We start from the raw sequence: 18004 nt of genomic DNA, 5'->3' as shown, positions 1-18004 counted from the left end.
GAGAGAAGAGTGGTTTCCAGGAGCTATAAGGTGGGGGCAATGGGAAGATGTTGATCATAAAGTGCAAAGCTTTGGGTAAGTATATTGAACAAGTTCTAGAGATCTAATGTACCCCCTGTGATACTGTATTCTTGAAATCTGCCCAGAGGGTAAATCTTAATAATTCTCACCATACAAGAAGAACAATGGAGATCCAACATGGCGATGGTCGCGGAGAGATCAAGTCTCTGACCTCTTCAGCTGCGCGGGCATAGGGAGTCGTAAACTGTCTAAATGCTGTTTGCTCAGGATCACTAGGCAATGCTGAGCTGACGTGGATCTGGGGCGAACAGTCTGGGCCTCTCAGAACACACACCGAGCCCAGATCGGCTGCATTCAAGCTCCCGTTCGCCTGCTTCTCGCAGCCAAACTGCTGTGACTCAGCACTAACGATCCCGCTAAAACAACTGGTCGGCCCTTCTGAACTTACGGAGGTAAAAGCCAACAGAGCCCTCATAGGCAGTGGCCACAGGATTGAAACTGGGCTTGGGAGAGACAGTCAGGACCCACCCGTTGCACTGGTCACCCGGCAAAGGGAACGAACTGTCACCATTTGCATGGGATACCACTATGGCAGAGAACTGATGTCACCAGAACGCGGCGGAGGAGATAACTTCATTGAAACCAGCAGCGACAGGTGTGTAATCCCCTAGCCATCCCTCTCCACACAGCGGGGAAACCTTAAGGGCCCCTCCCAGCTCTCCCATGAGCACAATAGCCAGACCGAGGGAATCAGGAGTGGCGCGGGACTCGCAGCGTGGAACTCCCGGCTACCACTCCCACCAGTGCTGACAACTGAGGTCTCTTGCACCAGCTACCGGGGGCGTGGCTACCGGAGGGCAAGCAAATTTGCTGGGGGTTCTCAGCCCCAAGCTCTACAAACTTAGGGTCTGAGGGAATGGCAAACAGGGAGAGTGTGCCCAGGCGTTCATGAAAACAGGGCTTCCAGGAGCAGCAGACCTGGCGTGTAGCCAGTATTGTGGTGAGCGTCACAGGTGAGCGGGGCCTGGCTTGAGGAAAAGTGGGGAAGTGACTAGAAACAAGAGAAGGCCCTAGGCACTCAGGATTGGAGACCCTCCCAGTCTGGGAGGAAGAGCTGCTGCACAGTGATTGGTTCCCGCCTATTGAGAGGAGAAGCTTGGCCCAGTGGGCACAGCTCCACCAACTGGAAGAGAAGTTAATCAAACTCTAAGACTGCATTTATTAATTTTCTTTTAATTTGGGTTTTTTTTTTCATTTTCATTTTTTGTTGTTGTTTTTTAAATTTTTTATTTTATTATTATTTTTTTAATTTTAATTTTCATTTTTTTATTATTATTATTATTTTAAAAAAAATTTTTTTTTCTATTTTTTTCTTGTCTTTTCATTTTTCTTATTCCCCCTTCCTTGAATTCTACCTGCTTACTCTCATTCTCTTTAGTGACTTCTTCCCTTCCCTTCTAATATCTTTCCTCCCAAGCATCAAATAAATTTATAAGAGTAAACAGTAACTCAGCAGTCAAACAGAACAAGAAGTAACATGAGCAGCATGAAAAAGCAAGGAAGAAAAGGAGTACAAACAATGCAGGACAGCCTAAATATTCAGGAGGACCTAGAGTCATCAGAAAAATGGTCATATAAAGAACTCAAGGAATACCTTAGACAGATGGAATGGAACCTTAAAGAGGATATGAGACAGCAAATCCAAACAGTGAAAGAACACATTGAAAATGAATTACATAAACAGATAAAAGAAGAAGTTAAGCATCTTTATCAGGAGACAGAGATTATAAAAAAAAATCAAACAATAATTCTAGAAATGAAGGAAACTATAAACCAAATTAAAAACTCAAATGAGAGTATCACTAACAGAGTGGAGCAATTAGAAGCTAGAACGTCAGATAATGAAGACAAAATATATCATCTTGAAAAGAGTCTAGCCAACTCAGAAAGGCTGGTAAAAAAATCACGAGAAAAACATCCAAGAGATATGGGATAACATAAAAAAACCAAACTGACGAGTCATCAGGATAGAGGAAGGTTTAGAGATTCAAACCAAGGGAATGAGTAACCTACTGAATGAAATAATTACAGAAAACTTTCAAGAAATAAAAAAGGAAACGGATATACAAATTGTAGATGCATACAGGACACCGAGCACACAAAATCACAGTAGACCAACGCCAAGACACATTGTTATGAAGATATCCAATATACAGAACAAAGAGAAAATATTAAAAGCTACAAGAGAAAGGAGGCAGATTACATTCAGGGGTAAACCAATAAGGTTAACAACGGATTTTTCATCACAGATGCTGAAAGCGAGAAGATCCTGGAACAACGTATTTCAAACATTGAAAGACAATGGATGCCAACCAAGAATTCTGTATCCAGCAAAATTAAGCTTCAGGTATGACAACGAAATAAAAATCTTTCATGATAAACAAAAGCTAAAAGAATTTGCAGCCAGAAAACCAGCATTGCAAAGCATCTTGAGCAAAACACTACACGAGGAAGAAATGAAAAACAATAACCAAAACCATCAGTGGGAAGTGCCTCTGTAAAGACAGAGGGCAGGGGGAAAGCTAATCATGGAGAAACAAACTAAATTAAAAAAAAAAAGAAGATAAATAATCAAACATGGCTGGAAGTACAAACCATATATCAATAGTAACTCTAAACGTTAATGGCTTAAACTCTCCAATAAAGCGACATAGGCTGGTAACATGGATTAAAAATACAAATCCAACAATATGATGCCTCCAGGAGACACATCTGATTGGAAAAGACATACACAGGCTGAAGGTGAAAGGTTGGGGAAAAATATACCACGCACACGGTCCTCGTAAGCAAGCAGGGGTGGCCATCCTCATATCGAATAAAATCGACTTCAAGACTAATTTAATCAAAAGGGATAAGGAAGGACATTATATACTGTTAAAAGGAACCATTCACCAACAAGACATAACAATTATAAATATTTATGCACCAAATAATGGTGCTGCGACGATCATAAAACAAATTCTCCTCAAGTTCAAGAATCAAATAGACCACAACACAATAATTATGGGTGACTTCAACACACCTCTCTCACCATTGGACAGATCCTCCAAACAAAAGTTGAATAAAGAAACTATAGAAATCAATATCACAATCAATAACCTAGACTTAACTGACATATATAGAATATATCAACCATCATCAAGTGGATATACTTTTTTCTCAGCAGCACATGGATCCTTCTCAAAAATAGACCATATATTATGCCATAGGGCAACCCTCAGTAAATATAAAGGGGTGAAGATAATCCCATGCATTTTATCTGATCATAATGGAATGAAACTGGAAATCAATGATAAAAGAAGGAAGGAAAAATCCTACATCACATGGAAAATGAACAATATGTTACTGAATGATCAATGGGTTACAGAAGACATAAAGGAGGAAATCAAAAAATTCTTAGAGATAAATGAAAATACAGACACAACATATCGGAATCTATGGGACACAATGAAAGGAGTTTTAAGAGGGAAATTCATCTCCTGGAGGTCATTCCTCAAAAAAAGGAAAAACCAACAAATAAATGAGCTCACATTTCATCTCAAAGCCCTAGAAAAGGAAGAGCAGAACAACAGCAAATGTAGCAGAAGGCAAGAAATAATTAAAATCAGAGCGGAAATCAACGAAATTGAAACAAAAGAAACTATTGAAAAAATTAACAAAACTAAAAGTTGGTTCTTTGAAAAGATAAATAAGATCGACAGACCCTTAGCCAGGCTAACGAAGAGAAGAAGAGAGAGAACTCAAATTACTAACATACGGGATGAAAAAGGCAATATCACAACAGATGCTACAGAAATACAGAAGACAATTAGAAATTATTTTGAAAACCTATATTCCAATAAAATAGAAGATAGTGAAGACATCGATAAATTCCTTAAGTCATATGATTTGCCCAGACTGAGTCAGGAGGATACTCACAACTTAAACAGACCAATATCAATGGATGAAATAGAAGAAGCCATCAAAAGACTACCAACCAAGAAAAGCCCAGGACCGGATGGGTATACAGCGGAGTTTTACAAAACCTTTAAGGAAGAATTCATACCAATACTTTTCAAGCTATTTCAGGAAATAGAAAAAGAGGGAGCTCTGCCAAATTCATTCTATGAGGCCAACATCACCCTGATTCTGAAACCAGACAAAGACACCTCAAAGAAAGAAAACTACAGACCAATATCTCTGATGAACCTAGATGCAAAAATCCTCAATAAAATTCTGGCAAATCGGATACAAAGGCACATCAAAAAAATTGTGCACCATGATCAAGTAGGATTCATCCCTGAGATGCAAGGCTGGTTCAATATACAGAAATCAATAAATGTTATTCACCACATCAATAGACTTAAAGATAAGAACCATATGATCATCTCGATAGATGCAGAAAAAGCATTCAACAAAGTACAGCATCCCTTTATGTTCAAAACATTAGAAAAACTAGGGATAACAGGAACTTACCTCAACATTGTAAAAGCTATCTATGCTAAGCCTCAGGCTAGCATCATTCTGAATGGAGAAAAATTGAAGGCATTCCCTCTAAAATCTGGAACAAGACAGGGATGCCCTCTATCACCACTTCTATTCAATATAGTTCTCGAAACACTGGCCAGAGCAATTAGACAGACGAAAGAAATTAAAGGCATAAAAATAGCAAAAGAAGAACTTAAATTATCACTATTTGCGAGCGACATGATTCTATACCTAGAAGACCCAAAAGGGTCTACAAAAAAACTACTAGAACTAATAAATGAATTCAGCAAAGTGGCAGGATATAAAATCAACACACATAAATCAAAGGTATTTCTGTATATCAGTGACAAAACTTCTGAAACGGAAATGAGGAAAAACACTCCATTCACAATATCCTCAAAAAAAAATAAAATACTTGGGAATCAACCTAACAAAAGAGGTGAAAGATTTATACAATGAAAACTACAGAACCCTAAAAAGAGAAGTAGAAGAAGATCTTAGAAGATGGAAAAATATACCCTGCTCGTGGATAGGCAGAACTAACATCATCAAAATGGCGATATTATCAAAAGTTCTCTATAGGTTTAATGCAATGCCAATCAAAATCCCAACGGCATTTCTTGTAGAAATAGATAAAGCAATCATGAAATTCATATGGAAAAATAAAACACCCAGAATAGCAAAAGCAATTCTAAGCAGGAAGTGTGAATCAGGTGGTATAGCAATACCAGATTTCAAACTATATTACAGAGCAATAGTAACAAAAACAGCATGGTACTGGTACCAAAACAGGAGGGTGGACCAATGGTACAGAATAGAGGACACAGAGACCAATCCACAAAGTTACAACTATCTTATATTTGATAAAGGGGCTAAAAGCATGCAATGGAGGAAGGATAGCATCTTCAACAAATGGTGCTGGGAAAACTGGAAATCCATATGCAACAAAATGAAACTGAATCCCCTCCTCTCGCCATGCACAAAAGTTAACTCAAAATGGATCAAGGACCTTGATATCAAATCAGAGACTCTGCGTCTGATAGAAGGAAAAGTTGGCTCCGATCTACATATTGTGGGGTCAGGCTCCAAATTCCTTAATAGGACACCCATAGCACAAGAGCTAATAACAAGAATCAACAAATGGGACTTACTTAAACTAAAAAGTTTTTTCTCAGCAAGAGAAACAATAAGAGAGGTAAATAGGGAGCCTACATCATGGGAACAAATCTTTACTCCTCACACTTCAGATAGAGCCCTAATATCCAGAGTATACAAAGAACTCAAAAAATTAAACAATAAGATAACAAATAACCCAATCAACAAATGGGCCAAGGACCTGAACAGACACTTCTCAGAGGAGGACATACAATCAATCAACAAGTACATGAAAAAATGCTCACCATCTCTAGCAGTCAGAGAAATGCAAATCAAAACCACCCTAAGATACCATCTCACTCCAGTAAGATTGGCAGCCATTATGAAGTCAAACAACAACAAGTGCTGGCAAGGATGTGGGGAAAAGGGTACTCTTGTACATTGCTGGTGGGACTGCAAACTGGTGCGGCCAATTTGGAAAGCAGTATGGAGATTCCTGGGAAAGCTGGGAATGGAACCACCATTTGACCCAGCTATTGCCCTTCTCGGACTATTCCCTGAAGACCTTAAAAGAGCGTACTACAGGGATACTGCCACATCGATGTTCATAGCAGCACAATTCACAATAGCTAGACTGTGGAACCAACCCAGATGCCCTTCAATAGATGAATGGATAAAAAAAATGTGGCATTTATACACCATGGAGTATTACGCAGCACTAAAAAATGACAAAATCATGGAATTTGCAGGGAAATGGATGGCACTAGAGCAGATTATGCTTAGTGAAGCTAGCCAATCCTTAAAAAAACAAATATCAAATGTCTCCTTTGATATAACGAGAGCAACTAAGAACAGAGCAGGGAGGAAGAACAGGAAGAAAAGATTAACATTAAACAGAGACATGAGGTGGGAGGGAAAGGGAGTGAAAAGGGAAATTGCATGGAAATGGAGGGAGACCCTCATTGTTATACAAAATTACATATAAGAGGTTGTGAGGGGAATGGGAAAATAAACAAAGAGAGAAATGAATAACAGTAGATGGGGTATAGAGAGAAGATGGGAGGAGAGGGGAGGGGGATAGTAGAGGATAGGAAAGGTAGCAGAATACAACAGTTACTAATAGGGCGTTATGTAAAAATGTGGATGTGTAACCGATGTGATTGTGCAATCTGTATTTGGGGTAAAAATGGGAGTTCATAACCCACTTGAATCTAATGTATGAAATATGATATGTCAAGAGCTTTGTAACGTTTTGAACAACCAATAAAAAAAAATATGAAAAAAAAAATTTAATATAATTTCATTTTCAGAATCCATGTGATGTAAAGATTCATACTATAAACTCAAGAATAGAACTGTCCAATAGAAATTTCTATAATAATGACAACTTTTTATTATGATTTTATTAGTGCATTATAATCATATATATAATGAAGTTCATTGTGACATATTCAGACAAAAAAAAAAAAAGAACAATGGCAATTATTTGAATACTATTAACTATGCTAATTAGTTTAATTATGCTAATCATTTCATAATGTATATAAACATATTGTATACCTTAAATATATGTATTTTTTTTAATTATACCTCAGTAAAGCTAGAAAAAAAAAATCTCTAAGTAAACAAAATGCCCAGGATTAGTACAACTAGATATAAAATAAAGATTTAGGGTTATAATAATATATATTTTAAAAATTATGTTGTACATTAAACAATACTTGGAATTTTGTTTACCATTTGCTTATTATTTTATTTGATCTTCTTTAACAAATTATCATAGCCTGAGTGGCATATAAACCACAGAAATTTATTTCTCACAGTTTTGGAAGCTGGAAGTCCAAGATCAGAGTGCTAGCTAGCATGGCTGGGTTCTGGTAAGAGCCTTCCTTTGAGTTGAAGACTGCCATCATGTTCTTGTCACATCTTTGGTTGGTAGAAGGGATGAGGAGTTTTTCTAGGATTTCTTTTATAAGGGCATCAATTTCATTCATAAGGACAGGCATCAATTTCATTCATAAGGACAGGGCTCTCATGACACCTACCAAGGCTGTACCTCCCAATACCACCATATTGGGAATTAGAATTTCAAAATATAATTTTTTTGTTGGGGGGGAACATATTCCATATATTGAACTCATATAATTAAGTAATCTAAAAATTGAATATTCTAAAAAAAATTCATACAAATTTATTGAAGCTTGGAAGAGTGGCAACATCTAGAATAAAACACTTTTACTATATAAAGGCAACCAACAGCTGGGTGTGGTTGTGCACATCAGTAATACCAGTGACTCAAGAGGCCAAGGCAGGAAGATCACAAATCTAAGGGCAGCCCAGCAACTTAACAAGATCCTGTCTCAAAATAAAAAAATAAAATAAAAAATGAGCTAAGGATTTAGCTTAAGTGGTAGAGCACCCCTGGGTTCAATCCATAGTACCATAAAAAAAGAAAGAAAAAAAAAGAGGCAACCAACATTTAGTCATTATATGTAATAACATATATAACTTTAGAAAATGTCTGCTAAAATCAACACATACTCACTTGTAAAAGTTTTATCCTTATTACTCCGATTCTGCTGTAGAATTTGTACTTCTTTAGCAATTTTTTCCTTTTCCTTTTCCAAAGCTTCCAGAATTCTTGCATGGCGGATGCTGTGGTCTTCTAAAGCCTAATTGATATTCATTCATACAGACCCACACATGAAGATAGGCAGAGAAATTATAAAATCAGATTGAAATGATAAATATGTTAATTAGCTTCTCTACAGTAACCATTTTATCATTTAGATGTATCCTATAACATCATGTTAAATACCTTATGTATACAATAAAATCTATTTTTAAAAAATAGATGAATAATGGTAGCACAATAAAATTAAACCTCATGATAGTATTCATTTCATGGTTAGTATGTCTTATTAAAACAGAAAAGGGAAAGGGAGAGAGAAGGGAAATTGCATGGTAATGGAAGGAGACCCTCAGGGTTATACAGTGGAGGGGGTAGAGAGAGAGGAGGGGAGGGGAGGGGAGAGGTGGGGAGGGGGGAGGGTGGAGGATGGGAAAGGCAGCGGAGCACAACAGACACTAGTATGGCAATTTGTAAATCAATGGATGTGTAACTGATGTGATTCTGCAATCTGTGTATGGGGTGAAGGTGGGAGTTCACAACCCACTTGAATCAAAGTGTGGAATATGATATGTCAAGAAATTTGTAATGTTTTGAACAACCCACAATAAAAAATTAAAAAATAAATAAATAAATATTGTCTTTTTGGATCTCCTCTTCATATTCTAAAAAAAAAAAAAAAACAGAAAAGGGTTTTTTTTAATGACTTATAAAATTTCTTAATAATATGATTTTTTTCATCACAAAATCATTAGGAATTTTTAGTGGCACAAATTAATCTTTTTCTTTCCACTTATAGGAAGTAAATAACCTTTAGAGAAAAAAAAGAGTGCTGAAAAAAAGGCACATTCAAGAAAATTTGTTGAATGAATAAAAAATTTTTTTTTAAAATTCACAAATAGCCTCCAAATAATTGTTTTTCAAGATTTAAGCAGTGGTACCCCTTACACATCAGATAGAGCACTAATCTCCAGGGTATATTAAGAACTCAAAAAGCTAAGCACCAAAAAAACAAATAACCCAATTAATAAATGGGCCAAGGACCTGAACAGACACTTCTAAGAAGATGATATACAATCAATCAACAAATTTATGAAAAAATGTTCATCATCACTAGCAATTAGAGAAATGCAAATCAAAACTACTCTACTTCATCTCACTCCAGTCAGAATGGCAGCTATTAAGAATACAAACAACAATAAGTGTTAGCAAGGATGTGGGGGGGAAAGTACACTCATACACTGCTGGTGGGGCTGCAAATTGGTGCAGCCAATATGGAAAGCAGTATGGAGATTTCTTGGAAAATTGGGAATAAAACCACCATTTGATCTAGCTATCCCTTCTCCTTGGGTCTATACCCAAAGGACTTAAAAAGAGCATACTACTACAGCCACATTAATGTTTACAGCAGCACAATTCACAACAGCTAAAATGTGGAACCAACCTAGATGCCCTTCAGTAGATGAATAAATAAAGAAAATGTGCCATATATACACAATGGAATATTACTCAGCACTAAAAGAGAATAAAATCACAGCATTTGCAGGTAAATGGATGGAGTTAGAGAAGATAATGCTAAGTAAAGTTAGCCAATCCCAAAAAAAGCAAATGCCGAATGTTTTCTCTGATGTAAGGAGGCTGATTCATAGTGGGGTAGGGTGAGGGAGCATGGGAGGAATAGACAAACTTTAGATAGGGCAGAAGGGTGGGAGGGGAAAGGAGAGGATATGGGATTAGAAATGATGGTGAAATGTGATGGTCATTGTAATCCAAAGTACATGTATAAAGACATGAACTGATGTGAATATACTTTGTATACAACCAGAGATATGAAAAATTGTGCTCTATTTGTATAATAAGAATTGTAATGCATTCCACTGTCATATATAAATAAAAGAAATTAATTAAATTAAAAAAAAAGACTTAAGCATTGGTATGTTTTTCTCCAAACTCTCCAGTGTGGCTCACTAGCTACTAGTGTCCTGAGCTGTCGAGTAGTGTTATTTCTGTACCGACATTTCTTTGGAATTACTAGGAGTATTTTCTTCCAACCCTACTCCAATCTCCATTCCACAAACATGGAAGAAAGAGAAATAAAATTGCCATTTCAGAATAAAACCTTAAGATATAAGGAACCAAAGTAAAGATTAAAACAGCTGGTCTCAAATTTCAGTATTCATCAGAATCTCCTGCAGACCTTGCTAAAACAAATTCCGGTCTCTGACCCCTGTGTTTCTGACTCGTGGTTCTGGAGTGGGACCTAAAACCTTACATTTCTCACGGATCTGCAGATGATGCTGATAATGGAACTGCACTTTAAGAACCACTAATATAAAAACTGGCAAAAAATATTGTCAGTAAATTGACAAAAGACATTAACAGTAATATTTTTATTTTATCCTTCAGTCCTAGAAAAGTTTCTTCTGTCCTTGATGATATGATAGAAGTAAATGCCTAAGCTGGCAAGTCTGGTGTATGGAATGCCTTATGGTGAGTTCTTATTAGGAAATTCCAGCTTGCTGCTCTTTCCAGGGCAGACAATGTTTCATTCTGACATTCCTACTATACACTGAGCCCAACTATGATTGTACTTTACATTATCTGGCATGATTGATGACAGGACAGATGTAGATGTATACAGAGAAAACTGGGATGGAACTAGCTGGAAATAAGAATGCTCTCCGCCAAACACCTGTGTGATAATGTGTGAGCGTGAGGCAAGAGGAGCCGTTTCTCACTTAGGGACGTGGACTTGTCTCTGGCCTATTAAGATATCAAACACTTTTTTTTTTTTTAATTTGTCCTGTTTAGAAATACATAACAGTGGAGTGTATTTTGACATATTATGCATACATGGAGTATAAACTTAGGACCCCATTCTTGTGGTTTCATATTCAAATCAAACACTCTTTAAAAAAAAAAAAGAGAGAGAGAAAGAGAAAGAGAAAGAGGAAGGAAGGAAGGAAGGAAGAAAATTCAACTTCCCTTCAGAATACAGCAAACTTAAAATGAAATTACCTGCTTCGTAGCCAAAGTCTCCATTTCTAATCGCTTTTTGTTGACATATACTTCCTGTTCAAGATGTTGCTTTGCCTTTTCTAATTCTTCAATTTTGTGATTAGCCTTTTGGTTATTTATTTCCTGCATTTTCTTCCTTTGAGATTCTTCTCTCTTTAAAGAACATTAATAAAAAATAACTGAGGAAAAAGTGCAGAGCATTTTTCAAAAACATTTTACCTCCCAAAAGTACAAAAGTCCTTCCCTTTATCAATGCAAAAGAAATTACTATTAGGAAAGTCCTGTACTTTGTTTCATTCAGATTAATTCATCTAACTAAAAAGAAATGTCATTAGTCAAACTTTTTAGAGTACTCTCCTCTAAAATGTGTTTCTGGGAATGCGAAATTATCAGTAAGCCATGGAGAGAAGACACATCTCAAGTGGAGAGGACAAAAGCCTCTCCATTTTCTTCTTCCCCCAGTAGTCATTATTTTCTACCAACTTACTTCCTAAAAAGGGCCTGGCCTCACTGTGGCTCTCTCTCTAATCTCTGATACTCCCCCAATTCCTTTAGAGGGACAATCAATTATACAATCAACACATCACTTTGGGTGCACTCCCAATTCTGCATATTACCAGTTCTGTTTCCAGGGCTTGTATTTTGCTTTCATATGCAGCTTTTTGAGAAGAAAGCTCTTGCTGAGCCATTTCTTTTGCAATTTGAATTCCCTGCATCATTTCTTCCTTTGCCTTCAACTGTGCCTCTTTTATTTCAGCTTCAAGTCTACAAAGGAGTAAAATATTTACAGAATACGCTGTCAAGAATTCTGTATATATCGGAGCAGTCCTTGATCATATTAAAATGTTTTCCATTGAACAAACATTAAACTGTAAAAGTTTCTGACATTCAACAGTGTTCTTAAATTTTTCATTGTCTCTAGAATTATTTACACACAAGAAATATGTAGAATGAAAATTTGCTTATTTTTAACTTAGTTTCTACAGCAAATGCCTGATATGTGAATGAATACATTTTTCTAAAGCTGAGGGAAAATAAATCATATAAAATGTTATAGTAAACATTACAGTAAATACTATAAGTTAGCATTATAATAAACAGAAAATAAGGGTATTTTATGTTAGACTAAACAATGGATATAGCAAAGTAAGACTTCATATTTCTATAACTTCTTTTTGTGTTTGGGTCATAGATTAAGAAAATACTGAAATGACTGCAAGTACATGATACCAGAGCTGATAAAGCAGAAACTGTATCATATATTTTCAATCATTTGTAATAATCTGACGTTTTGATAAGTCAAAACATTAAATCAGCTATATCACTTCTCAATATACAAGAGAAAAAAAAATCAATGATTACAGAATAAGATAGCTTCTTTCTTCCCATAAAATCAATATTTTAACACTGTAGCACATAGAAAAAGAGTAAGAATGTCACTAGGAAATAAGGCTAGTGGTTACCACGAGTAGGGAGAAAGGAGAGTGAGGCGCCACTGCTTAATGAATATAGCTCCAGTTTGGGCTGATGAAAAGGACGGTGGTAATGGCTGCACAATGTGAAGGCACTAAATGCCACTGGACTGCATACTTGAAATGGCTACAATGCTAAGTTTTAAGCTACATATATGACACCACCAAGGGGGAAAAAAAAAAAAAACTAAAGAGGGTAAAAAGTAGGCTTGGGCTTTTTAAAAGACTACCACGCAGCATTCGCCCACTCCTACTAGTCACCTTGATTCCTCCTCCTGCTGGCCTTTAGTCAACAAGACTTGTTGATTTTGCCTCCTTTGTATGTTTCTCCTACCCAACCACACTTCTCTTACCTTTCTTCACGAATCTCTCAACTGCTCTGGAGGCCTGGAATCTTGCTCTACCTTTAATCCACCCTTCAGATGTGGATCAGAGTGATCTCTAAAACTGACTCTAATCATGAGTGTCTCATATCAGCTTAACATTCTTTTTTTTTTTTTTAAGGTGATATTATTTATTTTATTTTTTATTTTATTTTATTTGTTTTAATTAGTTACACATGACAGTACAATGATCTTGATATAGCATACATTTGAATCAGATGGGATATAATTTCTCATTTTTCTGAGTATACAGTCACATATATACCCCAGTAATAATAATGTCTATTTTATTCTGCTGTCCTTCTATTCCCCCCTTCCCCTCCCCTCCCATCTCTTCTCTCTACCCAATCTATTATGATCCACTTCTTTTTTTTTCCCCCTCACATCTTCATACTTGTATTCTGTATAACAAAGGATTATGCTAAGTGAAGTTAGCCAATCCCAAAAAAACAAATGCTGAATGTCTTCTCTGATATAAGGGAGGTGACTCAAAATGGGGTAGGGAGGAAGAGCATGAGAAGAAAATTACCTCTAGATAGGGAAGAGAGGTGGAAAGGAAAGGGAGGGAGAAGGGGAATTGCATGGAAGCTTAACATTCTTTAACAATTCTCCTCCTTTTAAGATAAAGTCCACTCTTCCACAGTTCATTATGTATACCTTACCGTTCAGCTAACAAGAACACAGCTTAAGCCAGAAATAGTACAATAATGCATGAATTAAAACTGAGGCAAAAGATAAGAAAAATAAATGTCCACTCCCCTAGTCTTCTTAGGGGCTAACTTCTATTAGTCTCTTGGGACTCTGCTCCAGGGACATCTTCTCATCCCCTACAAACCTTCACTGACTCTTGGTAGAAACTAGGTGTCACCCCCTAAACTTCCACATCACACAGTGCAAGACTGTGGCACCACTATCCGTAAGTCCTATGAGATGATGAACTCCTGCAGGACAGGAGATAAGTTTCAACTATTCTTCTTTGTATCTCTAGCACTTGGTACAGTGACAAACACATAATTCTTAATAAATGCTCGTTGAATAAATGAATGTACCAAGAGAAAAAAAAATGTACATCACTAAAAATTAGCAATCGAAGACTTAACTCCTGGAAACTACCATGATGTGATTAACTCCACTATAGACCTTTCTCACATACTTAATATTTCACAACAACAATAATAATACTTACCGTGATCTCTGTCCCAAAAGTAACTCATTTTTGGCAAATTCAAAGTCTTTTAGACCCTCGCTTATAAAAGTATCTCTACTGAATGGTCTTTTCCCTTTCTGGACTTCAACAGGATGATTAAATCTAAAATAATGATCTCCACCAAGAATCACCCGATCACCCTAAAACACACCAAAAAATTTGTTACTTGAAGTACGTCTGAACCAAAAAATTACATGAGAAAAATCATTAGTCAACAATTCAAAATAATCTAGTACTACTAATGATAATATAATCATTAGTATTACTAATGATAACATAATCATAGCAACTCATTTGTTAAATACTTTCTTTTTTTTTTTTTTGAGTTTTTAATAAATTTATTTCAGGCAAAAGAAAACCAAAAAATCAATATAAAAATGTCAAAAGTATGAAATTGAACAGATGAGAGAATACAGATTTTATATTCTAAGTAAATTGTGATTCCTAACATTTGTTGGACTCTCATTATATGTAAGGCAATGTCTTAAATACTTGACATGAATAATCTTTTCCATCTTTACAACAGGGCAATAAAGTAAATAATATAATTATTCTCATTTTATAGATTAGAAAATTAATCATGAATAACATGCTTAGGGTCACATGGATAATAAGAAGTGGTGCTTTGAATAAGAGTAGAATCTCCAAAAACTTAATACTTTCTATACGCCAAAAACTGTGTCAAGCACTTCATACACACACACCCATTGAAACAGACAGAGAGTATAAAATTTCATTTATGTATCACAGAAACTCAATAAGATACATGCTATCCCAATTTTGGGAAAGAGGAAACTAAAAAGTTTCCTTAATAACAGACCTTAAATAATAACAACACATACTCACTGAGAGCTTACTCTTTTCAGGCAGTGTTTTTAAAACTATAACAAATTGTTTTATTTAATCTTCCACTATCCCTGAAAAATAGGATATATAGAGAGTGAACATACATCTGGGTTTGCCTACAATAACTTGTTTATGCAAGTTCTCCCGATATAATTATTAATAATGCTCTAAAAATTATCTTTGTGTGAGATCATTCAATCATCTGGCTAAGTAGCCAAAGGTCACACAGCAAATGGCAGAGCCAAGATTTTAACCCTGTCTGGCCTGCTTCCAAAGGCTAGGTCTTCAGAAGACACATAATAATGTTGTCCATGTTCAGTTCTCCAGTTACTGCTTTGAAGTAGTATAAGTTTTGTCTTGGTACCAAAGAAGGCAACTAATGAATTAATAGGAAAAAGAGTTTTTGAAATGAAAAAAATCTTAATCCAGTTCAATTCCCTTGTACTAGAGAAAACTACAACTCAAAGAAATTAAACAGCATGCCCAAAGTCAAACAGTTTCTTATGCTGTAGCACCCATCAACTTACATGATGTAATACTGTAGGTTCCAAAATATCTTTTCCATTTACATATGTTTTGGCTTCCCCAACTGGGATAAGACTCACTGTCCCTCCAAAGTTTTTGATAGTACTGTTAAAATAAGAAGCACACACATTACAATTACAGGATACTCTGAAAAGTTAAGAAAAGGCCAGATGGGATAATCCTGCTTGGGTTATTCTCTCACGTTAAAAGTTCACATCAGTTTGTAGTAAAAATAACTTAAAATTATTTTATTTTCCTTTAAATTTCAAGCCTTCAGCCAGATTTTGAAGCTTAGTGAAAAAAGTCTACCCTCTCCAGCAATTCTATCCACCAGTTATAGGAAGAATTTTCATTGTATGCATTTTAACTTATTTTTAAAAAGAAAAAAAATGTAAAAGCCTTCCCCCAAAATGAAAAAAAAAAATACATTAAAAAATTAAAGAAAAAGAAATTAAAATATTAACAATGTTTACCTATGAATGGAATGGTTTTAAGTGTTCTTATTTTTTCTAAGTTTCTGGCTTTATAAATAAACTTTAATAATGGAACAAACAACATTTTTCCCTCATGAAGTAAGATATTATAGAGAAAGGAAAGACAGGGAGATAAAAGCATATTCTTTAGTCATCTAATTTAATGGATCCTGACTATAAGATGAAAATGGAAAATTAGCTAGAAAGGCCACATATTCCTTGGAGTATTTTTATTTGAACAATAGGAAAGAAATTCCAAAGAGCTAACTGGACAGAAAGAGAAAATGGTGGCCAAAGCTAAGTCCTAACCAAAGGACTAGCTACAGATTAGGCTCCAAGATCTGTAATAAGTATTAAAGAATAATAGTTCATTCAAGCAACACATCTAGAAAAAAAATTATCTGGGAAAAACAGTTCACGTCTATGCAGCATAGAGTACTAACTATAAGTTTAGTGCCTTAGCCAGACAAAGTTTTAAACAATGTTCACCTATTCGAACTCTTCCCTTTCCTAGTTCTATCTACTCTATCATCCAAATTCCATGGCCTAGCATTCTGGACCCCACACAGTCTAGCTGTAGTCACCAGTCTCTCATCTGCCACCATTTCCCATAAAAATTCATCTCACAATCAACCATACCAAGACCCTGACTTTGCCATAATAAAGGCTTTCCTCCGTTTTTTAGTCATTCTTTCAACGTAGAATGTTCTCTCCCTTGTCTCCATCATCCTTCAAGGCTCAATTTACATACTAGAGTCCTCTAAGAAGCTTTTCTTTGGGGCTAGAAGTGAATTTTTCCCTCTCACTAAGTATGTAATACTCATCTACACTTGAATACTGATACTGATGTCTTTTATTCATGGGGACCCCATGAGCCAGATGTGTGTCATCAGTGAAGATAAATATGAAACCAGCTATCACAGAGTTCAGTCTAGTGAGTAAAAAAAACAATGACAAATGCACTAAAAGAGGAAGTAGGGAGTTCCAAGGCAAGTCAGCCCCAGCCCCTAGGCAAGAGTCTCCTAGCCCCTCAGTGGACTTCTTCCCCAACAACTCTGGTACTAGGGATAGAACTCAGGGGCACTCTACCACTCATCCCCAGTCCTTTTTGTTTTTTATTTTGATACAGGGTCTACCTAAATTGCTTACGCTGGTCTTGAACTGTGATCCTCTACCATAGCCTCCCAAGTTGCTGGGGTTACAGGTATGTGCCGCCACACCCAGCTGTCTACCACATTATTAGTTCTTCGGGGGTATGCTCTGTATCTTTGCCACTGATGTAAATAATACTATATTTGTTAATAGAAGAACAGAGGAACTTGAAGCATATGGCAACTGTCCTATCAGATATAAAGACAAATTATAAAGCAAAAGCAATTAAGAATATGGGGTGTCAGTGAGAAGAAACACATCTCATAATTATAGAGTTTTTTTTTACTTTCTTATTTTTATTTTTTAGAGTTTTTTCGTAAAAGCACTGCAGAACACAAAAGAAGCCATATACTATTTAATATAAGGTACAAGAATTGGTTATTCCTATGAAAAATAAATTTAGATCTCTACTTCACAACAAATAGTTTCAGACTACTTAAGGCTGTAAATAAGAAACAAAACTTCAAAACATCAAGAAGAAAAATTAAGGAAATATTTTTATGACTTCAATGTAGAAATATCCTTTTTTAAAGAAAACACAAAACTAACAACCGTAGGGCTGGGCGTGGTGGTGCAGGCCTATAATCCCAGCGACTGGAGGCCTCAGCAAAAGTGAGGCACTAAGCAACTCAGTGAGAACCTGTCTCTAAATAAAA

General features: G+C 36.0%; 1 protein-coding gene across 1 annotated transcript in view; it reads right to left on the bottom strand.

Moving 5' to 3' along the window:
* Kif14 (kinesin family member 14) overlaps positions 1–18004 on the bottom strand; it is a 61175-nt gene that overhangs the window by 21670 nt on the left and 21501 nt on the right. Inside the window, exons 14-18 of the mRNA XM_027945681.2 lie at positions 15726–15828; positions 14332–14492; positions 11908–12055; positions 11291–11443; positions 8189–8315 (exon numbers count right to left, since the gene is read on the bottom strand). Of these exons, the coding sequence (XP_027801482.2) occupies positions 8189–8315; positions 11291–11443; positions 11908–12055; positions 14332–14492; positions 15726–15828 (692 nt within the window). The remainder of the gene's footprint in view (positions 1–8188; positions 8316–11290; positions 11444–11907; positions 12056–14331; positions 14493–15725; positions 15829–18004) is intronic.

The sequence above is a fragment of the Marmota flaviventris genome, chromosome 12 (genome assembly GCF_047511675.1).
Source record: "Marmota flaviventris isolate mMarFla1 chromosome 12, mMarFla1.hap1, whole genome shotgun sequence".
In the NCBI taxonomy this organism is placed as follows: domain Eukaryota; kingdom Metazoa; phylum Chordata; class Mammalia; order Rodentia; family Sciuridae; genus Marmota; species Marmota flaviventris.
This window is presented reverse-complemented; position numbering and strand designations above follow the sequence as displayed.